The sequence below is a fragment of the Triticum urartu genome, chromosome 1A (assembly GCF_056163025.1).
Source record: "Triticum urartu cultivar PI428250 chromosome 1A, HENAU_Tu73, whole genome shotgun sequence".
NCBI lineage: Eukaryota > Viridiplantae > Streptophyta > Magnoliopsida > Poales > Poaceae > Triticum > Triticum urartu.
In genome coordinates this window covers 394,026,684-394,052,529 of record NC_141873.1, presented here as the reverse complement: position 1 = coordinate 394,052,529, position 25,846 = coordinate 394,026,684, and the positions used below count along the sequence as shown (strand labels likewise).

The 25,846-nt window shown below is 47.6% G+C and overlaps 2 protein-coding genes across 2 annotated transcripts; one reads left to right on the top strand and one right to left on the bottom strand.

The window, feature by feature from the left end:
- The first annotated feature begins 2,664 nt into the window (after positions 1–2,664).
- Positions 2,665–11,352, top strand: VTE1 (tocopherol cyclase, chloroplast / vitamin E deficient 1 (VTE1) / sucrose export defective 1 (SXD1)). The gene is made up of 10 exons (XM_048679341.2): positions 2,665–2,997; positions 3,343–3,587; positions 4,515–4,594; positions 5,233–5,309; positions 6,243–6,412; positions 7,070–7,167; positions 9,317–9,421; positions 10,191–10,307; positions 10,591–10,740; positions 10,859–11,352. Exons 1-10 carry the CDS (start codon positions 2,807–2,809, stop codon positions 11,030–11,032), a joined length of 1,407 nt encoding a protein of 468 aa, XP_048535298.1. The 5' UTR covers positions 2,665–2,806; the 3' UTR covers positions 11,033–11,352.
- Positions 11,353–13,234: 1,882 nt separating this feature from the next.
- LOC125514093 (SAGA-associated factor-like protein) lies at positions 13,235–16,600 on the bottom strand. Its single transcript, XM_048679352.2, has 4 exons — positions 16,396–16,600; positions 15,985–16,317; positions 13,568–13,631; positions 13,235–13,484 (listed from the first exon to the last, which is right to left on the bottom strand). Exons 1-4 carry the CDS (start codon positions 16,435–16,437, stop codon positions 13,447–13,449), a joined length of 477 nt encoding a protein of 158 aa, XP_048535309.2. The 5' UTR covers positions 16,438–16,600; the 3' UTR covers positions 13,235–13,446.
- Between the last annotated feature and the right edge of the window lie 9,246 nt (positions 16,601–25,846).

The following is a 25,846-nucleotide window of genomic DNA, read 5'->3' as shown; positions in this document are numbered from 1 at the left end:
AAGAATTGGAGGAGATCGAAGCGGAAGCGTTTGAGCAATCGCAAACAAGAACTTGGAAAAGCCAAAGATCGAAGAACTACATGATCTTGGAAGATCAAGATTTCATCAAAGCATGGAGTACGGTATCCCTTGATGCATGCACGGGTACTTCTCAAATGCCAAGAGATATTGGCAAAGGATCGAAGATCAATACTTCCGCATTATGGCAAAGCATCCCAATAGGACTCCACGCACATTTCGGTCGCTTCAAGGGCGCTGGGAGAATATCAAGCCTATGTACAGCCACTGGGCAGCTTGCTTGGAGCAAGTACGCAATGCACCTCTAAGTAGAACCGTGAAATCTAACTATGTGAGTTTGTTTTGCCTTTGTTCAAGTTGTGCATCATCATATTTGCATCATGAGAAATGATTGCATCACTTTGTTCACATTGTGTAGGACAAGATTTCCCAACATAAATACAAAGACATGGAAGTTTTGGAAGGCAAATTCTTCAAACTAGAGCATTGTTGGGAGTTGCTCCAAAACTGCGAGAAGTGGAAGTTGATAGACAAAGAATCCCCACCGAAGAGAGGCTCACTTACAAACATGGATGAAGATGAGGATGATAATGGCCCAAGAAATTTGAACAAGCCCGATGGCGACAAACAGACTAAGGAGAAGATGAAAAGAGAGAGAGCAAGAAGCATCGAGCTTGAGGGAGAAGATTGATGCCATGGTGCAAATAAACGATTGATGTTGTTGAAGTCGTTGGGGATCAAGAAAGAGTTAGTCGAGAAAAAGGCAAAAGAGAAGCAAGAAAAGTGGCAAATGCTCAAGGAAGAGGGGCTCCACAAAGCTGCCATTTAGGAGAGAAGAGTACGCGCCGCTGAAAACAAATCCATGTCCTTGTTGCTCGCCAAAGAGAACAAGATCATGTCAATGAACCGCAATGACATGAACGATCTCACCAAAATATGGCAAGGAGAGAAATCTTGAAGAGGAGAATGGTCGCGTCAGCCGGTCCGTGTTACAATTCCGGAGATGTTTTCTCTGCTCCATATGGTGACAATGTCGATGATTTCGGTGCCGGAGTTGGGACAAGCGCCGGAGGTGGATTCGGTGGTGGCAATGAACTTCAAGATGGGCTCGATGGCGCGGAGTGAAGATCGACCAAGATGATACCGGACATGGGCGTAACTTTTGCAAGGCCCTCTTTTACGTTTGTCGTACTGAACTTGGCTTTTATTTGCGCGTAAAACTGTGTTATGTTGTTTGAATTTGAACTTATTTGTGAAAACTTATGTCAAATGCGAGAATTGAGCGTTTTCTGTTTGCGGGTCGACACGGCGGTGTTCGAACAGACCCCGCAAAAGCCAACCCGTAAAAAAGTATATTCTGCGAATATTCTTTTACACGGGTCCGTTTGGAGGTCTGCATCTGCGACCGTCCGAGCCAGTCCGCAAAAGCGGTTTCCCACTAATTGTAAATGCGTTTTGCGAGCCGGCAGGATGCGGGGTCTGCTAGAGTTGCTCTTACAGACCATCCGTTTATAAGAGGCTCCTAGACACCTTCAGAGTTTACAGTACACCCTGGACTTTCCAAGAATTATGAGATGAGTGAAGGTTTGTGGTAATTTTTCCTGGAATATTTTTTTCAAATGAAACAAACATCACGTTTAAGAAAATGATAAATAGAAGAGAAACTCTTCGACGCAACTGACTGGCCATGTGATCGGTTCGGCAGGTCAAGCACCTGAGGGGCTCGCAAGGAAGAGTGGTGTAATTGTCCTGTGCTCCATCCAACACCAGACCGACGTGTCATTCTTACTCTTACCGACACGCCATGTCCGTGTGACCCGAAATGTTTCCCTGGTGTGCAAATAAACGATTCTCTTCTCTCTCATCTTCTCTACTCACTCAGTAAAAAAATAATATTTAAATTCTTATGATTTGTTTACATGTGAAAAGATCATATAAATGACGGACTCCATGAAGCATATTTTTAAAATACTCTCTCCGTCGAAAATACTTGTCATTAAAATGGAAAAAAAGATGTATTTAAAATTAAAATACATCTAAATACATCCTCTTTTATTCATTTTGATGACAAGTATTTTCAGACGAAGGAGTACCATATACATTTAAAAAGAATTCAAAAATATATTCATACACATTTACTATAGACTATGTAGAAATTTTTATAGTAATATACTTCCATATGTGGCGTAAAAGATAGACAACTATGTGTATGAAAAAAAGGCATTTTTTTTGTTTGTGCTAAACATAGACTTTTTCAAAACTTCTAAATATGCTTTTCATTTTTTTTCAAAAGAATGAGCTCCAACTTCTCACTTACACACTTTATTATACTTATTTTAATACTTTTTTCGTTCCTAAATATAAGTCTTTTTAGAAATTCTACTAATATAAACTACACACGGAGCAAAATGAATGAATATACAGTTTTACATTCTAAAATACTTTCTTCGTTTTAAAATAGATGACCTTACTTATTTTGGACAGAGGAAGTACATTTATATACGTTCGTATATAGTTCATATAGAAATGGTTCATGTGTGCACCCCCAGAAAAAATGTGAAGGACGAGTCTCTGAACCCACCGCGTGGCAAGACGATCCCCGCATGCAAAACGCAACCTGTCGAGCCTCTCGTCCGCCACGAGTGCAGCTGGACACTTGGACTGGCCACCGTTCAGCGAGGCAACGAGTGCCGACCGCTCCACGGCTGGAGCAAAACCAGAGACGCAACGGGGACCAGCGCAACTCTCCCGCGTGCGCCCCCACGCCATAGCCCCGCTGCTCAGCCACATGAACGTCGCCGGCCCCGCCACCGCTTTCGTGCCGACCGCCAGGCCAGCGCCCCGCGCCCTGCGACCGCTCTGGTGGCGCCCCCGCGCCCGCTGCAGCCTCAGCCCACGCGCCGCCACCGAGCCGCCGGCGGCGGCGCCCGTCTACGCCCCCACTCCGCGGGATCGGCCTCTGCGGACGCCGCACAGCGGGTACTTATATAAACGGCCGATTCGGAGGGTTCGTTCATTTCTGTATATGGTATCGGAGTTCCTGAATCAGGCGCAGGGCGATTTGTTGTTTTGATTGAAGAAATGTAGTAACTCTAGCTCACAGATTCACCCCCAGCCGTCCGCATGCTTGGTTTTCTGAATAAGGGCTCGCTGAATTTAACCCCGACCCGATATGATGCAGCTCTCAAGTGGGGCGGGCTGAGATTCTGTAGAATGCTGCTAATGTGCTACTCTGCATTCACAAGCTGCCAGGACTGTGATGTGACACTATGTTCATGTTGCAGGAGATTCAGAGGCTAATAGTGGTGATGAACTGTTTTGCAGGTATCACTATGATGGAACCGCCAGGGCTTTCTTTGAAGGATGGTACTTCAAGGTGTCCATTCCAGAATGCAGGCAGAGCTTCTGTTTCATGTACTCTGTTGAGAACCCATTCTTTCGTGATGGGATGACTGCTCTCGACCAGACATTGTATGGTCCACGGTTTACCGGGGTGGGAGCGCAGATTCTTGGTGCGGATGACAAGTACATATGCCAGTTCTCTGAAAAATCAAACAACTTTTGGGGGAGTAAGATGCTTGTTCAATCTCTTCTCTTCAATTGTTTTTTCCTGACAAATGCTTCTTTTCTGGCACTTCTTCCCTAAAAACATCTCAGTTATTAAGATTAAGTGGACATAATAAGATTGTGTTGTGTATGGTACTGTCATTCTCTGTATATTAACTGGTGGAGCTGTATTTCTTGCAACGAGGTTTATAGAATCAAAATAAGTGGTATTATTCCTATCTGTTCTAATGAAATGGGAATTGTGCTGTCATATATATATCTGAGTTCTTATTTATGGTCCGCATCTGATGAAAATACAAAAATGAAGCTGGATAATCCATCATGAATAAAAATTCTCAAAGAATTAGCTCTACATTGCATAATCCGTTATTTCTATTCAAGAAATCTCAAAATGATTGAGAACCAGACCAGAGAATTGGGTCTGATTTTTCCCAGTCGAACCACTACTCAGTTTTATTCGGTTGAACCACTAATCTGGTCCAGTTTTTAAAAAGTATGCTCCAAAGTCCAAACAAGAGGTTATCGGACATCAACTAGTACCTTCAGTCACAAAATAGCGGTATTTCAGACATCATCACGGTCACAGAAATGTAGTTTTAACCACTAACTTATATTTCAATACATTGTAAAGCATAATAGACCTATACTAATATCTCATTATTTCTCTTCAACAAATATTCCTGTTAACATTTTCGTGGTCAATTTACATGCTTAGAGAAGTATAGGTCAACTGCGTTTTCTTGGAAGCCCCGTTTATTTACCTATGAAGAGTTACTGCATGTTAAAAAGCAGCCAAACTAAACCAAGATGCAAACTTATTTCACTCAGTTTTCTGTTGTCTGACAAGTAGTATTACTTTCCTTGTTTGCTTGAACTTTTGTAATTCAACACTCCGTGGATTTCCCAATTAATAAGCTGCAATTCGATAGGTAGACATGAGCTAATTCTCGGAAACACTTTCATTCCCAATAAAGGCTCAACTCCCCCGGAGCGGGAAATCCCTCCTCAGGTAGATGATTTATGGCTTCTTATAAAATTTGAGAGCCAGTTTGATGATCTAAAGTTTTTTCTTCCTTGGTATGACTTCCTACTAGAACACATTGAATGGCATGTGCCGAGCTGTTCCATATCTACTTGCTACCTAGTGAACCATTTGAAAAGGCTTCATCTAACTTGCTAGACTCTGCAAGGTTTTCCACTGAATTAACAGATTTGTATGTCTTGAAGCTCTATACTTGATCAATGCTTTATTTCTGTTCCTTGTTTCTGGCACAGTCTTAACAACTATGTAAGGAGATTTTTTTTGCAGGTAACTGTGTAAGAAGATTGATTTACTCCCACTTCATATATATTGCTCTGCTTCCCATTCTATGTTGCCTTAACATGCTTACTAAGTATCTTGTTGTGACATTTCTTGTTGATATTTTAACTGCTTCTGCTGTTGAGTAACTGAAAGTAAAAAAATATCTCTGAAAAGAAAAAAATTCAGTACAGTTATCTTTGTGTGACAATCTAGGAATTTTCTGGTGACGTCTCATATTTCTAGTTGTCTTTCTGGTGATTCATGTATTTTAAGTTCTCTACAGTCTTATGACTTGCAAAGACTTCTTTCAAATTCTGAACAGTTATCTTTGTGTGACAATCTAGGAATTTTCTAATCGCGTTTTGGAAGGCTACCAAGTCACACCAACTTGGCATCAGGGCTTCATACGTGATGATGGAAGGCATGTGAAATCCCATGTTTATTAAAGATCTGTGCTTTTAATGATTAGTAGATTGCTTATTTAGAAGCATTACACTGGTTGTTGCTGAACCATTATCGTCCTTTCAATGTGTGATAACTGCATCATGTAGTTAAAATTTTATGCCACTGAAAGAATTATGGTTCAAAAAATATAGCCATGGTTCCAGACAACATTAAGAAATACAGTTATGAAGATTTTGATTACATCTTAGTGTAAGAAAAAGTAAACAAATCACAGATAATGCTTTGATAGAGTCAGTGGCCTTCTGTGGTTGAGCAGTCGCGGCTGCGTTTCAACATTTTTCAGAATTGATGCCGTTCGTCTGTGAACGGATGAAAACGGTGCCTTCTACCCTAGGCCAGTATGGCATCTACTTCGGGCACAGGGCCAAAGAGCTGCAAGTTTTTCCTTGCCTCGAGGTGAAGCATCATCATGTGTTATCTTCAGTCTGGGGCTTCCTTGCACTGCCGGTGGCCACCCCTGGCAGCTCGAGGGCGAGCCTCTAGAGAGGTGTGGGCGCGCCCAGCACCAAGTTGGGGAGAGGATCCCTGTGATCTTGCTGTTAGGAAATTTATCATTTAAATTAGGAATATATTGGTTAACTTGGGCCTTAAGCTAGTTAGAGATAAGATCTACGGTTTGTTACTTGGATTGGATTGTTAGGCCTCTATATAAAGAGCCCCCACCCACCCGCACAATGTGGAATGAAGTATTACAAGAATAGTTCTTTTATCTTGCCTGCAGTGGTGAGAGTCTCTCCATAGCCCTTGTACAGAACAGGGTAAATTCCTTAAAGCTGCCTCCAATAACGGCAGCAAAATATACCATATAAGTTGTTGAAATGGAGATTGGGTAAAGAATTTATGCACACTTTTTTATATTCTAATTGGAGCTAGTTGTTGCCCTTCACAGGTCAAAGTATGTGCCAAATGTCCAAACAGCTCGTTGGGAGTACAGCACCCGTCCGGTGTATGGCTGGGGTGATGTCACATCTAAGCAGAAGTCAACAGCTGGTTGGCTTGCTGCTTTTCCATTCTTTGAACCTCATTGGCAGATATGCATGGCTGGTGGCCTATCCACAGGTTTGTTTTTGATACCCTGAATACAGGAACTTCCTGAACTATTCTGATTGAAATGCTGTTTAAACTTTATCCAATTAATGAAGGAAATGTTCGTCTCTCATGTGTGAACCATCTCGAAGATGGCACATGTACTGCCGATTAATTTTATGGAAGGAAATGGTCATCTCTCATGTGTAAAATTACCATGTTCAGTGGAGCCGTAATTCTTAATCTGAAATACAAAATCAGATGTGCTCATAAAAGTGAACTTCACCCAATCTTTTCCCCTTCAATAATTTCAGAAAAATCCTAGTTGCATTTAGGACATCGGCGCATACCAGGATTTGCTTCTAGTCTTATCTTATCTATGAGTCCAGTTTTTATCTTCCATTGAGTAACTTCTCCAGTCCTTTCTTAAATTATAGTACACTATTGTTCATTAAAAGGTATGTTTTTCACATTCTTTCATGGTTATAGCAGATATTTACAATTTTGTGGGTCATCATTCATAGCAGTAGTATGGTATGTGATGTAAAGACACTTTTGAAGCTGGTTTGCTTCATGTTACCGGAACACCTAGTGTGCTTGATATATAAAGGAGTTCTAATACTTCATATAAGGATACACCTATTCATATTATTGAGTTATATTGGTTTCTGATGTGTGAGTACTTTCCAGGATGGATAGAATGGGATGGAGAACGGTTTGAATTTGAAAATGCTCCCTCCTATTCAGAGAAGAACTGGGGTGGGGGTTTCCCAAGGAAGTGGTACTGGGTGTGTTTCTCTATCCTCTTTCTGAGCTTTGGTCTTCTATTAGTCTTGATTCATATAGATTAAAATATGGTGTGCATAGTAACTCATTTAAGCATCAGAGAATAGGCCTACTTTGTAGTTTTGATTCTGTATTGCCATTAATCTTCACTCATGGTTTCAGTATAAATTGATGTGAAAGAATATCACGTGTTGATAAGATAGAATTCTATAGCAAAATGCATTATACATATTTCATTATCATCGGTCTTACTCTTGTATTATTCTTCTGTGTTCTGTCCTTGTATATGTTTGTCAGTGCCCAAATTTAACCCGGCCAAAAATTTGGCAGCCTGTGATATCTTGGCTCTTGCTTGATTAGTTTCCCAAATTTTGGCTGCCCGTGAGAACTTACCCATTCTCCTCACATTCTCTTCAGAATTCTTGCCAGCTGTCAAACAAAAGGTAGAGGAATCTCTAGCCAATTTTTTGGCTAGCCAATGTTGGACTCTACATGGGGCGAATAGACTATCACAAAGAACCACTAGACAGTTTCAGTTGATTGAATTTTAACTTTAAGCTACATTTACGTAAAACACCCTACACATGCAAGACTATGAATTGAAAGAGCGGAAGCAAACTTTCATGAAAGTAAATGGAGTAATGGATAGATATCACAGAAAACACAAGGATTTTGCCCCGAGGTTTGGATTGTTGGCGCAATCCTACCCCTCATCGGTGGAGGTATGGACACAAAGTCTCATTCAAATGACCACAAAGGTCTAGGGCACAAAGTCCTTGGCCGCACAAAGCACCTTAGCCCACCTATCCCACAATGGCGGCCACTTAAGGAATCCTCTCTCAACTTCTTGGTTCTTTCACACCTTGAAGGCTCTCCTGGTGCTCACAAAGCACCTTGGGTCTATCCCACCATGGCGACCACGAAGCCTCTCACAATCTTCTTGGTTCCTTCACATGTTGAAGGCTCATAAGCACACCTAGCCGATTTAGGAGACGCGCACCCCAAAAAGTAACAAAAAATGGGGTTGCTTGGTGATGAATTCCTTAATTGTGCTCTAAAAGATGATGTCCTTCACTGATGGGATGAGAGGTTCAAAGGATACGAATGAAACTCATGTGAGGAGAGCTCTGAAATATGGCTTGAAACTTGGATCAAATGAGTTGTGAAGTGCATGGAATGACTTGGCACAAGGTGGGATGGGGTGGGGTTATTTGTAGGCTAGACCTAGAAATCGTACTGCTACTCACTAATTAGCACAGCTCGGAGGCTCCAGGCAAAATCACCCTGAGATTCCGAATAGGCTAAGGGTGGCAACTTTCAACTGGCTCCGGGCAAAATCACCCTGAGCTTCCGAATAGGCTAAGGGTGGCAACTTTCAACTGGCTCGGAGGGTCCGACCATATCACACTAGTCCAAAGCCGAGAAAAGTCGCCCGGAGGCTCTGAACGGAGGAAATGATATGTCCACAGAGGCATATTGAAGCCATTAGGAGGGTCCAAATAATACTTAGGGATTTTGGATAGAACACGGTTCCAGCTCGGAGGCTCCGACCGCACATCATTCGGAGGGTCTGAACTAAACTGGAACACAGGGATTTTGCTACTGCCAGCTCGGAGGCTCCCACCACACATCATTTGGAGGATCTGAATTATACTGGAACACATGGATTTTGCTACTAAATAATCTCGGAATGTTCGGACAGAACTCGCTCGGAGTGTCGGAACTTTGAAATCAAGCTTAGCTGGCTCAGAGGTACCAGACAGAAGTCTTTCAGAGATACCGACAAGAGCAGTAAGCTTCTGTGGGATTCCGGATAGTGTCATTCTCCATATTAGATGACGCCAAGTATATTCCAGTCCTCAGTTGTTAATGATGTACTCCCTCTGTAAACTAATATAAGATCTTTTAGGTATTAGAGAGAGTACGTATTATTTATTATCTGTGGCACACTGAATATCATCTTCTGTAGACATAGTATTACCAAGGACACTTGATATTTTTTTTACCCTTCTAGCCATAATTTGTTACGTAGGCTCCCAGTTGGATAGATGTGAAGCAGGCCATTCGTTCTGTATGGTTGTATAATTTTAGTTAATTCCGCAATTGCATGCATAACCCAAGATACCAACTGTAACATCTTTGCTCATGCAGATCCAGTGTAATGCCTTCTCAGGCGCATCTGGTGAAGTTGCTTTAACTGCTGCCGGTGGATTAAGGAAAATTGGATTGGGAGATACCTACGAGAGTCCTTCACTGGTACATATCTGTTACTTTCAACTTTATCTGTGGTGCATACTTCCATTTTGTGTTATATGTTACTTAGCTCATCATGCAAGCATGACCTGTGGATATCTGCTCAAAAAGAAGATTTGTTTTGGGCTTATTTATCCGAGAAACCTCAAAGGGGGAGGGTATTCTTGCTATTATTAATTGAGAATAATAGAGTTTGCCCTGTTTATCAGGGAAACCAGACTGAAAACCATACAACACTCAGTTAATTAGAGGTAAACCGGGCAACGTGGCTTATTGCTTGTTAAAAAATGTGGAAGTACACTACAACAAGTTTTGTTGAAAAAGACCACCCCCATCGGGCCACGTGGCTTATTGCTTGATAAAAAATGTGGAAGTACACTACAACAAGTTTTGTTGAAAAAGACCACCCCCATTGAACCACTCCTTCCCTATTTCTCTTGGCATTTGTAATTGGCCCCACTTATAAATCTGACAGTCAGGGTGGCAAACCAACAACAAGGATATCAATCTGACAGCCTTCTGAATCCAAATATACATTTTTTTTCTGCATATCACTGGGCACCGGAAAATGATAATAAAATGCAGTTTTACCTGTTTTGTTGTTTGTCACAAGTATTTAAAGCAACTTAATTAACGTAGTGAGTAGTAAGTATTATTTCTAAGTAGAACATGAAATTATGTTCCATACTGTTGCTGTTCTGTTATCCGCAAATGGACTAGTGAGATATTTGGCACTACCTATCCTCATAAAAACTCTTCTTGCTCTGTTCAGATTGGCGTCCATCACGAGGGAAAATTTTATGAGTTTGTTCCTTGGACTGGGACAGTAAGCTGGGACATTGCTCCTTGGGGTCACTGGAGGATGTCTGGCGAGAACAAAAATCATCTGGTAATTATTATTATTATCCAATGCGGTTAAAATGTGAACTCTGCTTGAATGTTTGCCAGTACTTGTGTTGGGTTTCTTGACGTGTATTCATAACTGAGCAGATGCACACTTTTAGCTTTTTTAGTTGTGTAGCCTTAAATGTTTTCAATTGCTATAAAATCTCTGTTGCGCTTAAACTCGAGTGCACTTTATGCATTTCGCTGTCATATTTACTGGAGGTGTTTTGAACTTTTGGGGACACTTGCATTACATTCTATGCACTGATATAGCGTACATTTCACAGGTAGAAATAGAAGCAACCACCAAAGAACCGGGGACTGCTTTGCGAGCCCCAACAATGGAGGCTGGATTAGTACCAGCATGCAAAGACACCTGTTATGGAGATCTCAAGCTGCAAATGTGGGAAAAGAAATACGATGGGAGCAAAGGGAAGGTATGCGTTCATGGTTGATTGTTTGCACAAGTCGAGGCAACTTTTCTTCCGTGCTGGAAAAATTGAACTTGTTTTCAAGTAACTTGCATATTGCATAACGACACTTGTTTCGTTGCAGATAATACTTGACACTACAAGCAACATGGCAGCGGTGGAAGTTGGGGGAGGTCCCTGGTTCAACGGGTGGAAAGGCACGACTGATTCGCCTGAGCTTGTGAATAACATCGTTGGTACTCAGGTCGACGTGGAGAGCCTGTTCCCAATTCCATTTCTCAAGCCCCCTGGTCTGTAGGTTTATTCAGAGGAACTGTGAAGAAATTGAAGCCAGTGTAGGTTCTTTTGGCTTTAGTTCTGCAATCAACTGGCCCTGTTCTTCTCTCAAAAGAAAAAAAAAGCTTGCCCTTTTCTGAGCATGTTGGCTCAGCAGTTGGTGATGCAATGCATACAGATTAAGTTTCCCATGGCTCAGAAAGCGCCACTGCATCACCTCTTGGCTTAGTTTCCAATGTTACCGAAGATAAACCCTTTTTAAGGTGGAGTTATATTTTTCTTTTGAACAGCAAAAGGGCCCGGAATAGGAGAAGGGCCCAGTACTTGCGTACAGTTCTAACACATGCTCCTTCCATTCCACAATGTAGTGCCTATAGATTTTTATGAAAGTCAAATTTTGCCAACTTTGACCAAGTGTATAGAGAAAACTGTCTATATCTACAATATCAAACATGTACATTCTGAAAATACAACTCATGTAATTCAATGATGTGCATTTGGTATTCTAGATGTATCTACTTTTCTCTATAAATATGGTCAAAGTTTGTAATGTTTGACTTTTGCAAAAATCTATAGGCATCACATTATGGAACGGAGGGAGTACTCCCTACAAGATGCTTAGTAAAATAAACCAAGTGATCCCAAAAAGGAGTAAAATAAACCAAGTTTTTTCTTAATCATCCGTGCTTATCACTACAAAGAGGGGTGTCTAATTAAGAGTCTATTATGTACAAAATAAGCACCTTCGCAACTTGCATTATACAAAGCGTAAGGAGCATGTAGATGTGTGCATACTGTATGTGTGTATGACGGTGTCTGCATCTTCTTTGTGATCGCATTATCTCTGCCAAACCATCGAGACCAGAGGTTCGACCAGGGAGCCAGTGATCAAATCCCCTGGCGGACCCAATTTTAAAAAAGGGATATAGCAACACAGCAGGCCCAAAACTACACACCAGACCAAATAGAGTAAATTGCAAAAAACCACTACAATTGGGAACTCTAATTCAAAAAACCATCACCATTTGATTTTTTTTTAAAAACCGCCAACACTGTGCTGACAGTTTTCAAAAAACACTGATCTGTCGCTAAACGCATATTGACATCGCTTCTGACAGATGGGGCCCGCTGTAAGTGCTGATGTGGCAAAATTAACATGACACCGTTGCACCTGCCTGTTACACTAGCAGAAGGGGCACTCGTCAGTGTCTCATGCGTCTCACGGGTCCAAGACGAGGTCAACGGCGAGGACGCTGGTGCCCGACGAGGGAGGCAGACGAGGTCAACGGCGAGTTGGCGAGCAGCGCCGCTCCAGCTCCGGCGAGCGCCGTCGCTGGATCCAGCCCGAATCCAAGACGAGGTCAAAATCCCCCCAAGCTGTGCATCGCGCAGGAGCCGCATCAAGTGAACCCGCAGCCGGTGTGTGACGCCGCCCCATCTGCGTCGGCCGCCTCCCGCGCACGGACTGGCTCCGGTGCCGCAGCTGAGATCCGGCGTCCGCCGTCAGAGCAGCAGCTAGCCAGCAGCGAGGCACCTCCTGCTCGGGGTGGTGGCGCAATGGAGCAGAAGCCGCTCCCAGGTCGCCGGAGTCGCCCTCGCCCACCTCCTTGACCGCTCCAAGGTGGCGGCGCCGGAGCCCCTCCCGTCGAGGTCGCCATGCCGGCGGTGCACGTGCCCGGCGAGGCGTGCCCGGAGCCCGAGCTGCCGGAGGGATTCCCGCCAGCGACGCGCCCAATCTGTGCCCGCCGTCAGGATCCTGCGCACGCACGGGCCGGCTCCGGTGCCCGCAACCGAGATCCGGTGACAGCAGCCAGGATCCTGCGTCCCGCATCCCCAGCTGCGGCCGGTCCTGCGAGCCCCAGCGACGCCGCGACGCTATGTACTCGCCGGGATCCAGCGCACGGGCTGCCATTGCCTGGATGTGCTTTTTTCCTTTATATATTTTTTGTTTCAATGACAGTCGGACCCCACTTGTGTAAGAAAGGAGTTACTTGTTCAGCAACAATTCCGTCTCCCATGTCCGTCACCGTCACGCCATGTCATCAGATGCAGCGGGCCCTACTTGTCAGATTCAGCCTCAACGTTGTAAATCATGCTATTAGTGTTTTTTGCAAAATAATTACTGAATACCGGATGTTTTTTGAAAAAAAAACAAATGGTGGTGGTTTTTTGAATTAGGGTCCCCAATTGTGATGGTTTTTTACAATTTACTCGACCAAATAACTTGGTGCTGGAACGAACTGTATTACTTACTGGAAGGAATTAGCTATACAGGATGGCCAAGAATTCACTTGATAAACAAAACATTCTTAAGCCCTAATATACAGAGGACTCGAGGCAACAGATAGTAGCACGCAAGCCAAATTGATAAGGTAACGCGCTTCGCCCTCGTACGGCGCTCAAGCACCGATAGCATGACAGAAGCACAGCTTGCGATCAGGACTCCTGGAATGTATGGTTGCTATGCTCCTCCCCTGCACCACGACTGCCGCCGTCAGTTACACCGTTCGTCGCCCTCTACCCTGTTACGAGTATGGGGAATAAGAGGCTGTGTTACCATTGCTGTTTCTGTTCCGTCCAGCTGTGCTGCTCCTTGTGGTCTTTGCGCGAGCTTTGCGACCCTGAAAGAGCAAATGGATAGAGAAGTTAAAGGTGAATCACACCCGTTTAAGGAACCAGGTTGCAATGTATTCTTTATTTCCTCTACAAACCGCAATTATAAAATTCCTTTTTTGACATGCAGCAAATGAAATGTTTGGTCCAGCCAGCGACTATGTGGAGAAAGCACATAACGATAGCCCGCAGAGACAGAAATACTACTTATCCATTCTAGGGAATGTCAAGAACCAGATATGGCAAAAACACAGAGTACATTCGACATAAAGGTGGGAGAAGAAACTGAAAAGCAAACTAACACACATAACTTCCAGCCAGTTAGTGTAAAGAAAATCACAGATACCGCATTATCACCATTGTCATGCACCTGTGGACCAGCTGGGACAGAAACAGATAAAGGACCCCTCAATAACCAACCAGTTTACAGTTAACACTGATTCATAAGCTCCTTCGGCCATAACATTTCCAAAATCACGAGTTCAATTAGCCTATTGTTGTAAGTTCACATTTTATTTAGATTCACATGGCGCCTTAAACCTATGCCCTAGCTCCAATTTTATTGAAATCAAGATTTGTACACATTGTGCAAACAGAGTCCAGCATTCAGAATTTAAACAATAACCAACCAGTTTACAGTTAACACGGATTCATAAGCTCCTTCGGCCTATTGTTGTAATTTCGCATTTTATGTAGATTCTTGGCACCTTAAACCTATGCCCAGCTCCAATTTTATCGAAATCAAGATTTGTACACATTGTGCAAACAAAGTCAAGCGTTCAGAATTTAAACAATAACCAACCAGTTTAGAGTTAGGTAACACTGATTCATAAGCTCCTTCGGTCATAACATTTCCAAAATCACGTGTTCAATTAGCCTATTGTTGTAATTTAGCATTTTATTTTGATTCACATGGTGCTTAAACCTATGCCCCAGCTCTATTTTTATTGAAATCAAGATTTGTACACATTGTGCAAACAGAGTCCAGCATTCAGAATTTAAACCTCTTGAACAGAGATGGCATCATTTGGCAATTTTGACGGCTAAGACTAAAAGGACGATTAACCACAGATTTTAGTGAGTACTCACAAAATATGAGGTAATTTGTCATGCACGTGCATCATTTTATACAATGTCATGATGTAGAAAATCTAGAATTCTCTATCCACATCAACATGGAAGATCGGAGAATAGTTAATTCTGGATCAGCAAAACATGATGAAATGCAGGAACTATTGTGAAGAACATTATATTATGTACATGAGCTTCCTGATGTATCAAATCTATCAACAATCACAAAGAGACGAACTGAGTGCAAAACTTAAATAAGTTCCAAAGCTAACTGTGAATAATACTTGTGGCCGAGTTGACATTGCATGTGTATTTGCAAATCAGGCTTAACTTGCGAATCAGGCTTAACTGGTATAAGTCTTGAATAACTGAATATATACCAATTTAAGCAGAAACATTAGCATGTTGTCCTACCACTACAGCATATCTTGAACATTTTGGACCCACCATTGCATGGGCTGTAAAGGCGTGGCCAGTTTCCTTCCAGTGGGACTAATGGTTTGTCCATAGTGGCAAATCCACAAAAGACATTGAAATTGTATTATCATAACAGAGATATCCATTATTTAGTTCATAAATTCTTTCAAATTATTTATTAGCTGAATTCAAAGTTGAAGTGCCTGATTTCAGATATAGCATTAATGGAATGGTTTGAAATCATTAAATGTACACATTGTTCTTCTTCTGTGAAGCACTGTAACTTTGTAGTTATTTTAATGCAATTTTAACTTTATTAATTTAGCAGTCAGTACACCATATCTTTTGTTGTGAAATGAACATACCTGTACATAGAAGTAACTAGTTACCTATACACATGAAAAGTTCAATAGACAGTAGGTTATTTAACTCGTACATGGATCAAGTCAACTTTGTGACTGGTTTTAAGGTTGCAACTGAACATTTACAGAGTTAAGAGGGCTCAAATCAACCTTTTGCTAATCAATCAACAGACAAACTGAACATATGGAGCAGAATCTAACTTTTTGTGAGGCTCATGAGGAAACATACTCGATTCCAATTAATGAGGAAGCGCATCACGACACTCAGATCAGAAACATGTACTCCCTCCGTTCCGAATTACTTGTCGCAGGTATCGATGTATCTAGATGTATTTTAGTTCTAGATACATCCATTTCTGCAACGAGTAATTTGGAATGGAAGGAGTAGGAGCTAGCCTATCCGCAACAGTTAAAACGGTCTACCACTTCTTCTGATACTAAAGGGGGACAGGCAATGAGATTTGGGACACCAGCGTGGATAGCAGATGCCCGGAACAGATGGCGGGTTTACCTTGCCCATGCACTTCTCGAGGTGCGGGGCGAAGCGGCCGGCGACGACGGGGCGACCGCAGTTCATGCAGTCGACGACGTCGGCGGCGATGGCGGGGTGCGTCTGGCCGAAGACGTCGGGCGCGCCCTTGTTCCCCCCTCCTCCCCCGGCCCCGCGGGTGGCCCCGTCCTCGGCGCCGGGGTGGTCGCCGGCGACGCGCGCGGCCCAGAGGCGGAGCTCCTCCTCCTCGGCGTCGACGCTGCGGTCGAGGCCTAGGCGCGCGATGCGGTGGCACTCCGACGCCACGTCCGCCACCGCGAAGTCGAGGAGCTCCTCGAAGCAGCTCAGCACGAGCTGCGCGCGCCAGAAAAGAGGGATTCGTCAACCGAAATTGCGGGAGGAATTTGAGAAATTCAGCCCGGGCTGGTGTACCTGGGAGCGAGGGCTGACGGGGGCGTCGTTGGAGGACGACATGCCGGCGGCTTAGTTTCCGATCTGGGTTGAGGGTTTTGTTCAATGGCGGTGCGCCACCAGCCCCCTGCTGGCGGAGCAGAGGACTAGAGTGAGGGGGAAAAGGAGGGGGATGGAGCACAATTCGGTATCGTGCAGTCATTTTCTAGCCAGCGTCAGATTTCAATCCAAGGGCTACCCGTCGTCTTTAACCTCTAGCCACCGGCTGTCTCCCTGCCTACAACCAACATCGTGCCAATTGTATTGCCACCCAACACGGCCGACACCGGTGGTTTTTGTCCGTCTTTTGTCCGTTTGGATCAGCAAAGCGAACGCACGTGTCCGACTTTCAATTTAAATCGGCATGTGCATCCAGCACGGCCGACGCATTTTAGTCTGCATGGTCTTAGAAAAAATAAAGCGCACCTAAGATATTTAAATTTAAAACATAATTAAACATTTAAATTAAAGTCCACGGTCAAGTCCACTTCAAACATAACTAAACATTAATAAAAACTAAAAACCCGCCTCATAGTCTCCCAGCCCGCAAGCCCAGGCGTCAATGGCAACGGCGACACAGCCCACAAGAAAACCTACCGGTACACTGCCCGTGCCGCCTCCTCGGGCGTCTGTTGCGCCGACGGCTTTGCTGCGCAGCGCGTGCTCCTCCCCCTCGCGCTCCCACTGCTCCTCCTCCTCCTCCTCTCGTGCCCACAGTTGCCGACGCCGTCGTCACGCTCCTCCGCCAGCCAGCGGGCCCTCCACTGGGCGAGGTAGGCCGCCTCCTCCACAGGCGTTGCACTCAGACACACGGCCGACACGCTAACCCACTCCCGCACCACACCCTCCCATTGGTACCTCTCGGGGGGCGACGGGTGATCCCAGGTAGGCTCGGGCTGCTCTAGGAGAGGCGATGGTGGTGGAGAGTAGATGCAGTCCCTCGCTGCCGACAGCTCGGGCGCCTCCTCGAGGCCAGGCCAGCAGGCGTCCTCCTCCCGCCGGGACTCCTCGAGGGCGTGCTGGTACGCCTCCTCTATGCGGCAAGGTATGCCGCCTCGGCCTCCTCGTCCTCTTGCGCCACCACCGGGGGCAACGGTGCGAAGCCGACGTCGATCTGGATGGCGCCGCGGCGGCACACGTCGTGCTCGATGGGGAGCCACACGTCCTAGTCTGGGGAGTCCTCCATGTACGTCGGGTCATGGCGATGCGCCAGCGTGAGCTGGGCACTGTTGGTGCTAAAATCGTTGGATCTCGGGTAGGGGTCCCAAGCTGGTGATTTGAGTAAGATGGTAATAGGAAGGATAGGGACACGGTATTTACCCAGGTTCAGACCCTCTTGAAGAGGTAAAACCCTACGTCCCGCTCTTATTATATTGATCGTGGATGGGGTAAAGTACAGTATGATCTACCTCGAGATCATATGAAAGAGTTAAGCTCTGAAACCTTGAAATCGTGCCTCTACGGACCTAACCACTAAGCTTATATAAGCACCGAGGATATCTAAGGTTTACACATGATCAGTTACAATCTAGTAATAAACATGGATTGGCTACACCGTGCAGGAGAGGAGCAGAATATGATGATGCCCACGGGCTTTTACGAGCTCTGGATAGCGAGGAACAATGCACGGGAGGGCGCATGTTGTATCTGTCTCTTGAGTGGAAATCGATCCATGAGAGTGTTGAAAGAACGACAACCAACTCGGTCGATGCTCACTAAAGCCATTGAAGATGCAAGTATGTTGAAAGGCAATGATTATGGAGGCGGAGGAGCAGTGCTTCGGGACGACGGTGGAGGTTTTTCTCGTTGGTGCTTGTCACTTTTTTGCCTCCACCAACAATCCCGGGTTAGCTGAGATCATGGCGTGCCGGCTTGTTATTCTTTTAGCTAAGGAGTTTGGGGGTACATAAATTGCTACTGGAATCCGACTTATAGAATGTCGCTCGCAAGATTAACAATGTGGTGAAAGACCTCTTGTCACATGGCCCTCTTGTTGAAGAGGCGAAAGGACTACTCCAAGCTTTTATGGAGTTTAGGGTCATTTGTGCGCATCGATCGGCGAATAAAATTGCCCATATACTAGCTAGGAAAGGTTGCAGAAATAAGCTCTGTAAGAGTATCTCTAATAGACCCCTTAAAAATCAATCCTTAAAACACGTTCAAAGGGCCCTTTAAACTGTTTTCACGGTGTGAAACTAGGCCAAAAAAAACAGATGCCGTATTTACGAATTGTATCTAGAATGATACAACAAGCGGCGACCTCCTACCTGTGCGCCGCCACCGTCCGAGCACCCTCCCACCATTTGAAAGTGCTCACTACTGCAGGATGGTTCAAACGCGACACTACGATCAGAGACTCTTCGACGAAACTGTGTGCGATGCCATAATCGTAAACGGTGGTGTAAAAAAACCCATCAAAAAGGTGCAAAACATTTACGATGACGGATGCATCAAATATGTTTTAGATTTTAGTTGCGTGTGCGATGCAGAGCATACGGTTCAATTCAAATAACTGTTTGGGATGAGGAGAAATAAAAGAAACGGGCAGCCAGAGTGAAGGCGTGTGCGATATACAGCATACAGTTCACTAGGATGAACTGTGTGTGTGATTAGGCAACACAATGTAAACGGTTCAACTGAACAAGATGTGTGTGATACGCGACAAACATGTCCGTAATCAGAAATGTGTGCGAAGACCAATAATAACACAGACGATTGCTGCTAATAAGCCGTGTGATTTGCTCTGTCTACAATAGAATATCATGTATATATATATATATATATAACTGAAATAAACATCCAATTACATAAGTGACTATACAGATCATTCGCACACACCTCAATAAATAATTGCATGCATTCTAAAGTAGGAGAAACGACCGTCTAGTCATCTACTTCTTGTGACGCTCCCGCCATTGCTATGTGGCTCGATCCCTCGTCTGGGTCAAGAAGAAAATTCCTCATGTCAACGATCCGTCTGTACATCTCGTAGTTTGTGTACGCGTCCATGGCCGCGTACTTGACATGTTGTTCATCCAGTCTCTTATGCCACACATTGTGCCAGGCGTTCCTGTCCTTATTGCTCTCATTCTTCATCTTCATGTAGTAGGGGTCGATGATGACCAAGGCGAGGTCAACCAGGGAGTTCAGTTTATTTTTGTCGCTGCCCCAGACCTTGTAGTGGCTTTGGATGTTGACAAGATTCGGGCATTTCAAGTCCGAAATCTTGAGCGCTTTTAGATCGTTGGTGGTGTCCACCGTAGCGAAACTATAGTCGGAGCTGTTGATAAACCCGGAGAAACGCTCGCAAGGCCTTGTCGCACGCACAACTGGGCAACGACAACCTTCTGAGCATGCCCGGCACGACTGCTGGTGTACTCGAGGTCGAAGCCGACCACTCGGTACTTGTCCTCGGCAAGGAACTGCTTCATAGTTTGGATGGAGCTCTCCACCGAGACCGGATCGTTCGTGTACACCACCGAGAGGGCCTTCCCCCTCACGTGGGTGTCCACTACGTGATGCGTGGTGAACTACCACCGTTGTTGTCGTCGGCCGCTGGGAGTGCCATTGGAGCCACAGGAGCGCCATTGGAACCGCTGGATGTCCTCTCTGTATGTGTCCTCGTGTGTGTGCTTATTGTGTCGTGTGAGACGAGAGATGAAGGTAAATGGCCGCAGGAATAAAAGGGGGGCGGGCGGCGTGGATTCTCGGCGCTTCCGCATGGCAGGTTTTGCAGCGGGTAACTGCATCATCGCGCCGTGCCCAGCGCAACCGCATGCACACGAACGTGTGTGATCGTGCACCGGCCCCAAACACTGGCAGCGCATGTGGAGGGACAAGGGCAGAGCACCCGAAGGGACGCGAGAGCAGAGCGCGCACGGCGGGACGCGAGAAGAGCGCGCTGCGTCCGCCTGAACCGCAAGCAACCACACACATAGAGCAGTTAAACACGCAGGAAATGATCGTCTACAAGCCGGTCGACGGTTGTGTCGCTGCGTAGAGAGCGGCCGTGTGCTACCACCTCCGTCTAGTCTATAGTCTCCTTTATATGCTGTGCCATACTTTGCCCTCAAATTTAACCAACAAAATGTTAATGCATGTTATAAAATTTATATAATTGGAAACTGTGTTCAAATACGAATCCAACTATATAATCTTTGACGACATGCATTCATATTTTATTAGTTAAATCATACTTATAAACCAGGACGGGGGTATAGTAGGTAATTAAATCACAAACATTTTTTAATAACCGTATGTGTACGTGATCTTTCGTCCTTCTCTCGTATGTCTTGTCACCCCGCTGCCGCAAACGGCTTACATCGCAAGCTTGCGCAGCGCGCGGGGGCGTTCTTTTGGCCAAACGGCGGTGCCAATGAATCGTCGGTGAGCCCGTTCCCGCGCAACCTCGCAGGTTCCCGCGCAAGCTTCCCGCCCGACTCGGTGAAATCCCCCAAAATCCCAATGCTTACCGGCCTGCTATAAAAACCCTCACGGACGGCAAGTCCTGCGTCATATTTTTTCCTCCCTCCCTGTAGCTTATCTCGTCTGCTTCTCCCACAATCGCCAATGGCACCGGTCCCTCGTCGTCGCTCAGCCACTCAGCCATCATCAAAGGACAGCTCCAGCTGGGAGGCTATACCGCGGCGGCGGCGCAGTCCTCGGTGTAGTTTAGTGGACGTGACGTCCCTGTTGGGTGTGCACGTAGCCAGGGCCATCGCCTGCTCCGCCGCCGCGGCCCAAAGGCGGGAGGTGGCCGTCAGGGCCGCCACCCCACTGCCGGCCACCGTGGCCATCACCCGCTCCGCCACCGCGGCCCGAAGGCGGGAGGTGGTGGTCGTGGCCGCCACCCCATCATCGGCCGCCGTGGCCGCCAGCCCATCGTCGACTGCCGGAGTCATCACCCGCTTCGCCATCGCCGCCCGAAGGCGGGAGGTGGATGCCCGCACGTGCGTTAGTGACCTTGCGCGCTACACCGAGTTCCTGCGGGAGGAGGAGGAGCGCCTCGTCAAGCATGCAAAGAGCCTTACCGCTGCCATGGCCGCTGCCATGGCCGTGGCACACGCCGCCTCAAAGGCGAGGAATCAGGAGATCTACAAGGAGAACCACTGCTTTGAGAGGGGTCGTCTGGAGCAGCAGAGGGCATTCGAGGTGAGCGTCGCTAAAGCTGCAACAGCAGCAAGCACCGTATTGCGGTTGCCCAGCTCGTCGGTAGGCTCCTCCTCCGCCTATTACCGAGCGCGCTCAGCAGAGGAGAGGCAGCCGAAAGTAGTACAAAGCCACTCCACAGTAGTAGTATTTAGGGGCTATTTTATTCAGTTCATCTGACTATAGATGTGGTGGAACTGTACAACATACTTAAAATTAGCTAGTATATATAGTTGTACTAGCTATTTCAGTACGTGGTTGGCAACAATTGGGGAAAAGTTTGGTCGGTTCAGCTATCAAGTTGAACTGTTTGTATAAATTAAGAACGACTGCTTAATCTATGAATGAAATATATGCTTAATTACTGAATTTTAGTTGCAAAAATTAGATACTGCTAGTGATTTTTAGCTTCATATTTTGACAAATCACAGTGTTACAAGGTTGACAAATGGCAATGTTACTAGATCAACAAATGTTAATCTTTCCAGTTTGACAAATGGTAACATACCCAATATGACAGATGCAAATCGCACCAAATTGTTTGTAAGTGGTTGCACACGAGTCATCCAAAAAAACCCGTTTGCGTTGAAGAGATGCACAAATCCTGCCCTCACTTTGCATCATGTCGTCCCGGGGTCGACGAGCGGGGCACGGGAGGACGACAGCCGGCGGCGCTGAGAGGTAGCGTTCGACGGTGGCGTCCCATGCCGCTGAGGGGGCGCGCGCACAGAGAGAAAGGCGGGCAGTCATGGAAGTCAAAGGGTTCGCTTCCCAGTGAGCCTACACAACGTACAGCTCGCACGCTTCCCGGTGAGCCTGCGCATTCGAGGACAGCTTGCATGCCTCTCGGTCAGCCTGCGCACCGGACTGCGCTCGCATGCCTCCCGTTCAGTCAAGGTCAAGCAGCTATCCGCACGACACCTCCTACAGCCATTAAAACCAAGACACGTGGCGTCACGTGAATGGTTAACAGAATGCACACGATTTGAATTATATAAATGTTTGAGATATTAAAGTGGCAGCTATTTTTTCAAAATGCCTTTGTTGGCTGTCATTATTCGAGTGCGCCTTCTCTCAAAATAAATACGAAAAATACCACAGCATGTCGGGTGCCATTCCATGATAGAATGCCAAGTTTCATGAATTTCAGACGAGTTTTGGGTTTACTACAATTTTAAAATAAATTATCTCAACGTTTTGCCGGCAATCAACGGTGCCCTGGTGTTTGAAATTCATTCTCATTTCTTGCATGGGACCTAAGCATGCACCCAAGGACACAAATTTATTTTTTTAACCAATTTATATGCACTGTAGCATGTGCATGTAGTTCTGTCGGAGTAAATGAACACGGGTAGCCTAGCCGGCTCCCCCTGGCCCTTCTGAAAAAATTACGAGCCGATCCGGCCCTCAAGAACCCAAGACGTGGGGCCGCCTTCCCCTCACCGGCTGTCTCCCAGACCGACTATCGGAAGGTGGCCCGACTTCAGCCCTCATGAAGAAAGCCGTGGGAGGGCCGGCTCCAAGAAGCCGGCTGCGAGAAGGCCGACTCCAAGAAGCCGGCTCCCACAAAGCGGTCAAGATCGTACCCTCGAAGTCTACATCCACATAGCGGCGATGTGACGGGGCGTGGCTACAGTAAAACCTGCCACCCCCGAATCACGAAGCACGCCTGGCACAGTGCGCCGTACGGGTGGCCATGACCCGTCCGGCGCGGCACTGTTGCCATGTTGATCCTGATGTCATCCACGACGGGCTGCCAGCGCGGCCCACGGGCGGTGGGCCCCTTCGGGTAGAGAGACACCCGAAGGCGGCCAGGCTTCCCCCAGTCGGCCCAAGACAGAGCCGGCTCCCCACAGCCGGCTTGCCACCTTCCTCGAAGGAGACGCCCCATTAAGGAGACAAGACGCGGTAAGGCTACAACGATCACCCGCCGGACGGCGGCACTGTAGCCACGCCCACCTCGGCGAAGCCCTCGTCACCAGGATTGAGAAACAGTAACCAGCCACCGACAAGGCCCATGACAGTGGGGCCTGCCTGTCGACCAAGGAGCCGGAAGCCGGCGGGCCCCAGCAGCCGGCGCAGAAGCCGGCGAGTGTAGACACAGACGGCTGGGCCCCACGCCCAGCCGGATTACCATTGTACCCCCGGGGGGTAGGCCTATATAAACCCCCCGGGGCACCCATGCAAAGGGTTGATCCAAGCTAGTTCTAGACACCACATAGAGAGGGGAGGAGGGCTAGCCGTGCTCTTCTTCTTCTTCTTCTCACAAAACAGCTCAAGGAGCATCGTGTAGCTACTTGTTCATCCAGTGATCATGCGGAGACCCCGCAGATCAGCAGTAGGGGTGTTATCTCCACGGAGAGCCCTGAAGCTGGGTAAGATTCGCCGGCGTGCATGTCTTCGCCTCATCCCGCTTCCAGGCACCGGTGACGTCTTACTGGCACCCACAATGATAAGCCACCCATTGGCATATGTCGCACCTACCACCCGACATTTGGTGCCCACCGTGGGGCCAGGTGCACCGTTGTCTGGAGACCTGTTCTGGACGGGAACCCTCTTCCTCCCCAGCGAGCGTAGCCAGCCCGGCACGCCCGACGACGCTTGCCACGACGCGCTGCAAGGCGTCACCAACGTCTGCGCAGCGAGCGGCCTCGCCGATCTCCTTGACAAGACCCTCATCTCCGACGAGCTCGCCTCTAACGCGGGCACCGACCACCTCGTCAACCTCCTCGGCCAGCTCCACGTCTCCGGCGAGCCTGCCATGGACTTGGAGTCTGTTGGCTCCACCGATCCGATGCCTGTCGACTCTGACACGGCCTCGCTCGACACTTTCCCCACCGACGTCACGATCTACAACGACCCGCTTCCCCGGGCCGATGGCCGCGACGCTGTCACCACCGAGGTGATGGTCATTGGCCACGGCGGTGCTTCTGGCGAGAGCACCCACGACGCCCCGCATGCGGCGGTCCATGACTTGTCCATCCCCCTCCCGGCCGATGCCGACGCCGAAGCACTGGAGGCTCGCCGCCTCGCCCTCCTCGCGGAGGGCCGGAAATTGGCTTCCATGAGACGCCTCACTGAGGCCCACCGGCGCGAAGTCGACCACCGCCTTTGGCACGCCGCCCCCAGGCGGGCCCAGCCGGGTCGGCGTTGTCAGACAGCACGGCGCTGTCGTCGCTGACACGCTAGGAGTCGACCGCCCAGTCTACGCCACTCCACTCGAGAACCTGCGCGCCGCCCAGGCGGCCGTAGACGAGCTAGACGGATTGGGGGCCGAAGAACTCCCCCACATGACCAGACGCATCCAGCAGCTAATCGATGCGGCCGCGCAGCGGCACGAAGCCGACGCCCGTGCGGAAATCCCTCCCCCGCGCCGAGATCATGGTGCGACGTCTCGGACACCGACTACGGGTAAAACTTGCGCGCGGCACGAGAAAGAGCCGGCTGCCAGCCGAAGCCGAACCCGAATCTCCATCGAGCGAGACGCAGAAGGCCATCCCCGGGCCGTGGAGTGGCGGGGCAACCCGCCTCCGCCTCGGCCCCGTGGGGAGAGACATCCCACCCCACCGCCTGTTGTGCATCCAACTCTCAGCGGCCGACTAGGTCGCCGCGAAGGAGTCGGCGAGAACGACGCCCTCCATCGGATCGACCGCCTAGCGCGATCCCTGGCGCTGGAAGAAGAAGATGATGTCGGCCCGCCTTGCTTCGGCCCCCGCATCCGCGACGAGCCTTTCCCCAAAGGGTTCTCGCTCCCAAGAGACACGCCCAAGTACAACGGCTCCATGAAGCCGGAAGATTGGTTGATCGACTACTCCACGGCGGTTAGTATAGCAAACGGCAACAGGCGCGTTGCCGTGAAGTACGTGCCCCTCATGCTGCAAGGCACGGCACGGACCTGGCTCAACAGCCTCAAGCCATACAGCATCAACAGCTGGCTAGACTTCACAGAAGCCTTCGTCCGCAACTTCACCAGCACCTACAAGCGGGCTCCCAAGCCCAAACAGCTCTCCTTGTGTGTACAAGGCCCCGCCGAGTCCACTCGTAACTACCTCACGCGTTGGGCCGAGCTCCGCAACTCTTGCGAAGGGGTGCACGAGGTGCAAGCCATAGAATACTTCACTGCCGGGTGCCGAGAAGGCACCCTCCTCAAGCACAAGCTCCTCTGCGACGAGCCGACTACCCTCGACGAGCTTCTGGTCATAGCGGACAAGTACGCCACCGCCGACTCCTCAATGAAGACCGAACTCCGGGTAGACGCGTCCGAGAAAGTACTCAACCCGGCGCC

Bases quoted from the DNA above. Each gene is read 5' to 3' on its own strand.
- LOC125514093 (XM_048679352.2), bottom strand. From the start codon at position 16,437: ATGTCGTCCTCCAACGACGCCCCCGTCAGCCCTCGCTCCCAG. The intron at 16,318-16,395 runs GTACACCAGCCC...TGGCGCGCGCAG, and splicing joins CCGTCAGCCCTCGCTCCCAG to CTCGTGCTGAGCTGCTTCGA. The intron at 13,485-13,567 runs GTAACACAGCCT...GTCGTGGTGCAG, and splicing joins ACGGAACAGAAACAGCAATG to GGGAGGAGCATAGCAACCAT.
- VTE1 (XM_048679341.2), top strand. From the start codon at position 2,807: ATGAACGTCGCCGGCCCCGCCACCGCTTTCGTGCCGACCGCCAGGCCA. The intron at 4,595-5,232 runs GTAGATGATTTA...GTGACAATCTAG, and splicing joins AGCGGGAAATCCCTCCTCAG to GAATTTTCTAATCGCGTTTT. The intron at 10,741-10,858 runs GTATGCGTTCAT...GTTTCGTTGCAG, and splicing joins ACGATGGGAGCAAAGGGAAG to ATAATACTTGACACTACAAG.